At 41.2% G+C, this 9,520-nt stretch overlaps 1 protein-coding gene across 2 annotated transcripts; it reads right to left on the reverse strand.

The window, feature by feature from the left end:
• Positions 1-1,805: 1,805 nt before the first annotated feature.
• On the reverse strand, positions 1,806-7,581 carry LOC136552957 (alpha-L-arabinofuranosidase 1-like). 2 transcript variants are annotated; one of them, XM_066544535.1, is made up of 17 exons: positions 7,426-7,581; positions 6,629-6,683; positions 6,305-6,516; positions 6,032-6,153; positions 5,793-5,946; positions 5,530-5,599; positions 5,284-5,429; positions 5,163-5,208; positions 5,033-5,085; positions 4,140-4,284; positions 3,535-3,653; positions 3,382-3,453; positions 3,191-3,294; positions 2,975-3,031; positions 2,536-2,734; positions 2,291-2,434; positions 1,806-2,156 (listed from the first exon to the last, which is right to left on the reverse strand). In XM_066544535.1, the coding sequence occupies exons 3-17, from the start codon at positions 6,386-6,388 to the stop codon at positions 2,037-2,039; spliced, it is 1,635 nt and encodes a 544-aa protein (XP_066400632.1). In that variant the 5' UTR covers positions 6,389-6,516; positions 6,629-6,683; positions 7,426-7,581; the 3' UTR covers positions 1,806-2,036. The 2 variants fall into 2 exon arrangements, with proteins under 2 accessions (XP_066400632.1, XP_066400631.1); XM_066544534.1 differs by lacking the exon at positions 7,426-7,581 and adding an exon at positions 6,847-7,057.
• Between the last annotated feature and the right edge of the window lie 1,939 nt (positions 7,582-9,520).

Here is a 9,520-nt window from a genome sequence, read left to right on the forward strand (position 1 = left end):
CGCTCTTCTTTAAAAACGGCATGGACCGGCACCAGTTGACATTTATTTAGAAAAACAATAGTTTGCCAAGTTTTCATGACTTCGCTTTCAGTGGCTTGACCCTTGGCGTAGCCTTGGGCTCTTCGCTGGTGTAGTCGAAAAAGACATAGTACGTGAAGTGGTCGCGGATGATCATTGTGACGCATTTAAGTCCTCTCGTTCATGGGCACTAGGCAAGGCTTGCATCTTTGGGTGGATTGCTTGTCCAATGTGTGCCTCCCCAACCCCTCATGGCGTCGTTGTAGCCTCTCCACCCCTATAACTCTAGGGTATCTCTGGATGAAAACCTAGCTTCGGTTCTCTGGGGCTGGTGATGGCAGCGACATCGACTTCACGCCTAACTTTTAGGCGTTGCCGCGGAGGGTCATCTTAGATTTAACCACAACTCTTCTGCAGGGTCCTTTTGTTTGCACGCACTTCCTATATGGGTGGCCGATTGTAGGATGGGTCTGCTGCCAGTGTCTTTGCTCTGACGTCCTCCGGGATCCTTGATTAAATCATCTCACCATATGCCGAGTTAGCGAGACCATGATCTACTATCTTGATTTAATCTTCTGGTTCTCTAACCATGGGTCCTCCCCTCCTTGAGGTTTCCTCCCCTCAAGGGGTGTTAGCAGACGACAATTGGATCTAGATGTGCTCGATGATGTATATCACGGCTGTCGTTTGTCAAATCTCGACTCAGTGCCTAATAGTCACATGTGGAACATAGATCTTCAGAGCATTGCCACTTGGTGGTGCATTGTTTGGTGAGCAACGACGACATGCCGGCCTCCATAGTTGGAGTTTATACTTTGACTCGATAGCTTGGCGATTCCTTCTTGTGTATGTTATTCATTGGTGGTTTTCTTTGTAGTTACCTTGATATGGTTGTTCCTGCAATAAGAATATAGTCAAAGCAGGCAATGATGTTCACTTGCGTGTAAAACATATGGCTGAGCATAGGTGATTCGATAGTACTCCCTCTGTTCTAAATTATAAGTCTTTTTGACTTTTTGGTACATTAAATTTATTATGTATCTAGACATACTCCCTTTGTCCAGAAAAAAAAACACAATTCTAGCTTAGACGGAGGGAGTAACATATACTGTCTAGATACATAATAAATTAGATGTACCAAAATAGTTAAATCGACTTATAATCTAGAACGGAGCTAGGGAGTGGATTTTTACTGCTAGCGCGTGTGTACCTCCCATTTATGAAATACGTGCATGTATTGAAAACAGCGCGACCTGCCATTCGAACAAAACAAACAGAATGGAATGAGACGGCCTGTACAGGAAGCCTCCTGGGCAGGTGGCAGCTGGTCATCACGTCGTCGAGTGGCGTGACGACACCATCGGCCTTCGTCACCTCACCTTGCCGCTTGTCCGTCTCCGGGTTGTTCGTTTATATACTTTTAAAATTTAGTCCCTGAATTTTTGCCTTTTTAATAAAAACGGCGAGCTTGGCACGCGATCTGGCAAGAACAAGAAATAAATAGAAAAAAAAAGCCAATTCCGTTGCCGGTACTCGAACCCAGGTCTCTCGGGTGAGAGCCGAGCATCCTAACCAGCGGATTCTGCTCTCCTCATGTTGTTTTCCCGGCTGCTCCACTTTTACCTGATTTCTGCTGGTCTGCTCTACTGCTACAGTGCTCGAATCAGCCGATATCAGCCAGCCGAACGAGCTAAAGCTTGCTCTCTGCAGCAATCGATTTCACAACTGATCCTCTACGAATCAAGTGATCATGCAACAGGATACAAGCTACTCTGTAATCCTCCATTCAACGTTGCTTAACAGTAATAGCACAGGATCGGGTGAAAAATAAGCGGTCTTCTACGAATGGTGCCCATTGGTATATATCTTAATGACAATCACACTTATTTCTTGCAAATACAGTACACGTCTACGACACCAACTTGAGCAGCACAGATCCATATCTGAAGAATACAACTAGTAGTCTAGTACTAGCATCTATCTGTTCTTTCCTCCTCTTTGCCTCTTCAGTTGACAGTTCAAATGCTGTCATGCTTGCTCGGCTCCAGCAGCAGGTCAAACGAGGTGAGGGAGTACGGCCCCACGGATGCGCCCATCTGCTGCCCCACGTTCACCATTGGGCTCAACACTGGTGCCACCTGAACAGTTCATTTCACCAAACAGTATTTGCGTTATACTTGCTAGGGTTTAGTTCCACAGCTATCTGTAACCATTCATTGCTTGCAGTGATTTTGTTTTTTCAGTCATTGACTGATTCAGTAGGTGAACTAACCTTCTCTGGCTGCTGGAAGGAGTTCTCGTCAAGAGGGCTGCTGGATGTTAGAACCGTCTGTTTCAATCCAGACTTCTTGATGCCAGTGGGCAGTTCCGCAATGGATATGTTGAGATCCACAGCTTGGTTGCCAAAATTGACCACCTGCAAATGGATTGCCACCATGCCTGTTAGTTCTTTTTTTTTACAGAATCAGTATTTGCTGGAGCTGATTGATCATGCGTGGAAAGAACAAGATTAGTTACCTTTATCCTGAGGTAAGTGCTTCTGTCTTTAGCATTCTGCCAAGTGATGGCAGACGCAACCAGCTGATCATAGTTGGAGATCTGAATTGCTGTAGGATGAAGGGTGGCGCCACTAGATTCCTTGAAGAAGTGTAGCATCCAATAGTTGGGACACCCATAGTGCTGCCACGAGTTGAAGACAATGGCATCTGGGTTCCACCTAATTTCACACATTCTCTTTTCAAATTATGTGGATTGTTGAAACTCATAGCAGAAGGAAACAGTTATGAAGTTAAAATGATAACAGGATAAAAAGGCTGAACAGTTCTTATATTTGCACACAGGCCGAAATCAGCTAGATAATAGAATGCTGGATTCTGTTCATATTCAGTGGAAACTGGAAAGATACTAGTATTGTGTCATGTCACTTAGCCACTCCCTTCAGGTGTTGAGTCCTTACCTGCGATCATTGTCATTTACAAAAAGGGGTGCACAGCTTGCCATCTCAACCACATCACTACAGTAGAACAGACAAACAGTTATATCTGCAATATGATTTCTTAATCGAAAATTTAGTATCATTCATTAATTTTGGCAGCCACCAGCAACACAAATCTGAGAAATGGTTATATGGCAGAACTCTAAAATGAGGAAGCAAGGGTATAGTACAGCTAACCTGTTCCTTTCCAATCCAATGAGAAATGCAGCTTCTGCCAGTGCGGCTACCAGTGTTCCTTTGCCAGCATCGTTCCCAGTCACAGCGTACTCACTAACAATTGCCTAAACAGTCAAAGTGTTTCCCATCATTTCAATGTGTAAGTTTCGGCATAAATCATTGCAGATATACAGAGAGCATCAGAACAAAACCTTCGGTGCTCCACGTGGTGTGTTGTCAAACATACTAGCTTTTGAAAACATATTACTCGAAGAGGTGTAGACCTGAGGTAGAAGATTATGTTTTTGTCAACCATGACGAAAAATTTGCTCAACCAAGCAAGGAACATAGCATTGAGACATTACATGAACATCATAAAGATCGGCAGGGTTGGATGGAGAAATAGTTGGCCTATCACAACTTGATATAATGTTGATGTCTGGGTAGGCAGATTTAATTGCAGAATAAAACTTTTGGTAGTTTCCTATAAAATGAAAAACAAAAGAGCATGAGCCTTTTATGCGTACAGAACATAAAGAGCACACTGAATTATCTCCTTAAACATCAAACGCAAATGACTAAAAAGTAGAACCTAAACTGGATATGCATAAAAAGAATTGATATACAAATATGCCGAATTGGTCGGAGTTGTATGTTCTGGGAGGGTCTACCCCCCACCCCCCTCCTCTTCGTATATATTTTTTCTTCTTAATGAAATGACACACAGCTCTCGTGCGTTGTCCGAGAAAAAAAAGAAATATGCCAAATCATGTGAGTTCATGTGTAATGCACTACAACTATAAATTAGCTGGTCTACCATTTAAGTGTAGGAGTGCCATAAATAAATGGAGTTCAAATTTGTTTGTTTCCTTCCTTCCAAAATGCAACCTTCTGAACTCTGTCGCTTTGTAAATTAGCTCTTGTTTAGAAACAAGAAATAAAGAGCACACAGCTGAACTGAATTACCAACCTCTGTAGTACAGCATCCAACATTCTTGATTTCCTATTGAAACATAATCAAGCTTAAACGGTTCTGGGTGTCCCATTGCTGCACGAACTGAACCCCAAGTTGTCTTGGGTCCTCCCCTAGCAAACTCTATGCCATTAACAACATCCTGAAATCGTACAAGCATAAACAAATTGCAGGAAATGACAACAGTGTGCTGATAAAAGATGATCTTAAGAAATTTGGGCCAGCATAAAGGGTACAAATAAAACTAAGTGGCTTTGGTACTGGAAGTGAAAAATAAACAGTATTCTTGGTGTCAATAGGGTGAATTTGAGAAGACACAAATCACAGGACTCTCACATTCTCATCACCTTTTCCAACTAAAACAATACTAATTGGCCATCTCACACTCACACAGTCCCACGTCCCACCAAAACTATGAAATGATGTTTTATGTAAATTCAACAAAACATCAACAATTTCGCTGGAAAACACAGCTTCCACCAAAAAAAAAAGATTATGTGGTTCAGTTGTTAAAATTTGCGAGTTGTAAAATTTGTTAAAAAGAGTACCAAGTTACCTTTTGAGTTTATTTTTTCTTTTGGTCACAGACCAATAGTTACCTGTTTAATAAGATCATGTCACCCCATACACACAGGATTGAACACATCATATGTGCAATGTGCTTGTAATTCATTGTTGTGAGGAAAGGTGTACTTGCAATGCTTTCACGATATGTTTAACTTTAGTTCCAAAAGATAATGAATGCGTGTGATTTTGATTGTCCAGCTAAACTAACAAAAATATTGTACAAAATGAATTAAATAAACTAAAACCAAGGATTTTTCTTGTTTGCAGCTATATTCCATTCTTTTATCAAAGGAAGATTTGACTAAATAATATGCAAGAAATACCTTAACCAATGATGCAATTGTTTTTGTGGAAACTTCTTCATTAAGGCTTGCTCCTGGATTGTTAATAAGAATCCATTAACTTAAATCAACTGATGGCTGCATATCAAATATCTGCTGAGACTGAAATTACCATCATTCACCACCCAAACTGGGGAAGCACCTAGGTCTTCAGACAACTATAATCAAGGAAAGTCAGTATCAAGTACATTTGGGTTTGATAAATCTTAGGTCAGTATCAAATAGGAGTATACCTGAAGGAACTCAAAAAATCCAAGTCCATCATCAGTCCAGTATCCCCAGGCATCATTAAAGTGACCAGGTCTTTCCTCCCATGGCCCCACAGTCTCACTCCACCAAAATGCATTTCGTAGATAATTTCCCATGGCATAGTTGCCGCCTAAAACATGGTAGGTACAGAATCTTACACATACCATCGCAATAAATACGGTGTTTAACTTGACTCCAGTATAATGTAAGAATAATCAAAGATAATAAACCTGGAAACTTGAGAAACCGAGGCTTGAGATTGGCCAACATAGAAGCAAGATCTTTCCGAAAACCATGCCCCTAAAGACATGTGGTAATGAATAAAAGTCAGAGTCAGACCATCACTGGACAACTACATTCGAGTAAAATAAGCATTAACTGTATAGTTGGACCAGCAGCAATTAATTAATAAATATTTTAATCCAGCTGGTCAGAAATAAGCGCCACTAGAAAATAGAGAAAATAAAAGCAGAAATGAATGCTAGTAGTATACCATGTAAGTGTCCATTGGCATAACTGATACTTGATCAAGCCAAACTACCCCACTTTTACTTGTTGTAAGTTGAAGCCTTGAGTTAGTGTTATTTTGGTTGGATCTCAAATGAAATTCTATCTTTGTCCATTTTGCAAAGGTTTTCTTGCTACCTCTGAAAGTGAAACGAAAAATCATGTAAACATTACACTATAATATAATCATCCATTGATGCTAACATTAACAGCAGAAAACATTACGTGATGGTATGAGCAGCAAGTTTTTGTAGACCATCGGAGCTTGTCAAGGAAACAGTCAAGGACACTGCATCTGATGACCTAATATGCAGGCTCACCTTATAAACCTTTCCTTTTTCAATGTTCTGGGAAAGAGAAATGAAACAGATCAGACAGAGCAAGGTAGAAAACAGTCATGGAATTTCTTAGGACAGGAAAACAACACGTCAGCTCCAAATCCTCCAATGTGCATAGTTGTTCCAAAAACAAAATCATGTATACATGGAAATATCATACCATGCCCCAGTAACCAGGATTATAGACCCCAACACCTCCTGATGGGCAGGCATTAGTTTTTTTAGAAGCACAAAGAACTTCCATCCGAAGTGCAACCGGGTTACGTTCAAAGCATGATGTCCGATCAGTTTCAACAATGATACTTGATTCATCCCCAATGATCAGCCATGGATCAATATTGGAAGGTGTATTAGGCCCACCGGCCTCGAATCCTGGAGATAACTTTGTGAGAGTTTACACGAATTAAGCAGAACAAAGGGAGAAGTGGAGAATTAAGTAACAGGTACAGGTATACAAGCAAGTAAGAGCTTCTTTTTTCAGTACCTCTGTTGCTTACAAGCTCTGCCCACAACCCACCAGCTCCAGCATGGTTGATCTCCTACAGGTACAACCAAAAACTTATCTGAATTACCATCTTTTCTCAGGATAACCATCAGAGCATAAAAATAAAAATAAAAATTTGTTGCAGAATTTGAACTGTTGATGTGCCACCAGATGATGGCTGCTTCTAACTGATAAGACAATTGTAACCTGACTCACACCTCAAAAAAGATACCAAACATCTTATCAGGGATCTTCCTAGCATTCTGCGGCGAGGCATCCACACTCAGCTGACCATTTGGGTTCTGCCCCTCCGCACACCAAGAAGACAATGCCCAGCACAGGGCACACACAACAACTAGTGCATGGAGCAAGGAAGCGCCATTGGCTCTCTGCACGCTCATTGTGTGAGCTATGAGCGAAGCCACAGCTCAAACACAAAGAGGCATCAAATATATATGTACACACACGCTACTAAGTTACGCAACTAACAATTTGCACAAAAAGGAGTTGCACGAGTGGAAGCAAAGCTAGCCAAGAAGAAGATGATGATGATGCGAAAGGAAGATAGGAACGGACAGGGACGTCGTCAGCATTCTGTTTGCAAGCTTTACTTCTCCGTTCACTACCGCACCACATCGCGGGGAACGGGGGAAGCAACAACGTGCAATCATTTTTCAATTCCTCGATCAATCGCACGAATAGATATATACATTAAAAAAAACTATGACCACCACACCAATGTCGCGGTGAAGCAAAGCTGCGATTTTTTTCCCACTACTAGGGTTGCGGTGGCTCACCAATGTCGTGGAGCCAGGAGGAGACGGCGCCAGTGGGGGTCGGCCACGAGGTATCCAGGGCTCCGCCGTCCCCGCATGGAGGTCGCTGTCGTGCGGCGGCCGGCGGCCGCCCCCGCCGCGGCGTCACTCGCTTCACGTCTCGGGTTGGTGGCGCTCATTCCGCAACTGCGCCTGCTACTGTGCGGGGTGCCGGGTGCTTCACTTCTACTGTACTTGGCCAAACGGGCCGCCCGGCACTGCACGGCGCTACCGGCGCGGTAGGTTAGCAGTGCCGTACCGGTTAGTTTCGTCGAACCGAAGTATCGGCCCAGGCGTGACATACCATGTCACTAAACACGATGTACTGTAGTGCTCGTGTCGACACGGGCACTAAAGTGTCTAACCCCTCAATTGAATCATAATGAGTACGAGACTTCAACAAAATTGAGATAGACAAACACATATGTCATTTTATTTATTGAATTGAGATCAAACTTATAATAAATATCACATAACTTGTATTCCACAGCACAGACAGAGATAACAAAATAATAGTTTATAGGGAGCTTTAGTACAATGGTTGTCTCGTTAAAATCCTATCTAGGTAAAACTCACCTTTGTGATAAACTCTAGACAGGAAAAAAAAGTACAGCACAACTCCAATTATAAAGTTCATTGTCCTTACATCAAAGTCCAGTCCATAATATTACAGTCTCATTACATAAATGATAATTAATCAAGATAAAGTTCTCCAAATACTTCTTCAAGCTCCTTGTTCCCCATCATGTGTTGTAGCCTTGCTTCTGCAGCCTCTCAATCTTTGATGCAGGTCAACATCTCCACTATTTCAGGCTTTAGTTTCCTCCGTCGCTCCTCCATGATCCTGCCAGTCATAATAAAAGTAGATTCTGAAGATATGGTGGACACAGGAACAGTTAAAACATCTTTAGCCATGATTGACATCACTGGATATGTGAGTTTATGCTGATGCCACCAGTTCAAGATATTAAAATCATCATCTAACTGGTTCACAGTGTCACAGTCCAAGTAAGAAACAAGTTTAGAAGCATTAGAAGCTGAAGAACTTGCAACGTGCAACAGGGCAGTTGTAGATGTATCTCTAGCCATGCTTAGAGTAGCAGCTAGAGGATGCATACCAGCAGCAGAACCACAAACATCATCATCATCATAAATTTTATCCTAAGCAGATATTTTCTTACTAGATAGGTTAGGAGGGACAGTCCTCCTCAACCTAACAGCTCCATATTTCTCCTTATACTTATTGTAGACATCAGTAAGTCGAGCTCTAGTACCCAACTGGTAAGTAGTATAATATGTACTAGTAAGGTTACCCAACCTCCTAAGCACTCTATTGAAACCTTTTATTTTAGCTCTAAGATTCAGGATGAATGCAAAAGAATAAAGCAAAGGTATGTCTCCCAGTATTTATTATATTTGTCTATCATAGGTTGAACTATATGTCTGATATGACTATCATTAGCATAATTCTTTAGGTGTATAGCAATCTTAACAAGATAATGAATCATAAGTGGAGATGTAGGATAGTACACACCAGATAATGTAACTGTAGAATCATAAATCAGTTTAAGAAATTTAAGCATTTTTTCTATCATAGCCCAATGGTCATCAGTTAAAAGTAACTGATCAAGATCACCTTCAACTCTAGGATATTGAGCATGCATGAAAGTAGTGAATGGTGCCTTATGAGGAAACAAATGCTTAAGCATTAGATATGTAGAATTTCACCTAACTTCCATGTTCAACTAAAACTTTCTAGGCCTAGCACCAGTGACAATGCAGTAACTTTTATATGCAGCAATTCTCTAGTTAGATGAGTTTAAAAATGATATTGTAGTTCTAAATGTTTCAATCAAAGGCTTAAGAACCTCAAGGGCCTCCTTAACAATCAGATTGATAATATGACATGCACAATGCTGATGAAAGAACATTGAATTAACTATAGTAAGGGATGATACATTGCCTGATTATGATTCAACAGGATCATCTACAACCTCAATACCAAGATATTTAGATAGCATAGGTCTAAGTTTACGCATGACTGATATATTAGATGATGCATTGTCCAAAGTAACAG

Source organism: Miscanthus floridulus, chromosome 4 (assembly GCF_019320115.1).
Source record: "Miscanthus floridulus cultivar M001 chromosome 4, ASM1932011v1, whole genome shotgun sequence".
NCBI lineage: Eukaryota > Viridiplantae > Streptophyta > Magnoliopsida > Poales > Poaceae > Miscanthus > Miscanthus floridulus.

What these genes read in the sequence shown, in the direction of transcription:
- LOC136552957 (XM_066544534.1), bottom strand. Translation starts at nt 7,029, where the DNA reads ATGAGCGTGCAGAGAGCCAATGGCGCTTCCTTGCTCCATGCACTAGTT. An exon ending in AGTTTGGGTGGTGAATGATG is followed by an intron (nt 5,086 to 5,162) that starts GTAATTTCAGTC and finishes TTAACAATCCAG; the next exon opens with GAGCAAGCCTTAATGAAGAA. An exon ending in TTGGATGCTGTACTACAGAG is followed by an intron (nt 3,654 to 4,139) that starts GTTGGTAATTCA and finishes TTCATTTTATAG; the next exon opens with GAAACTACCAAAAGTTTTAT.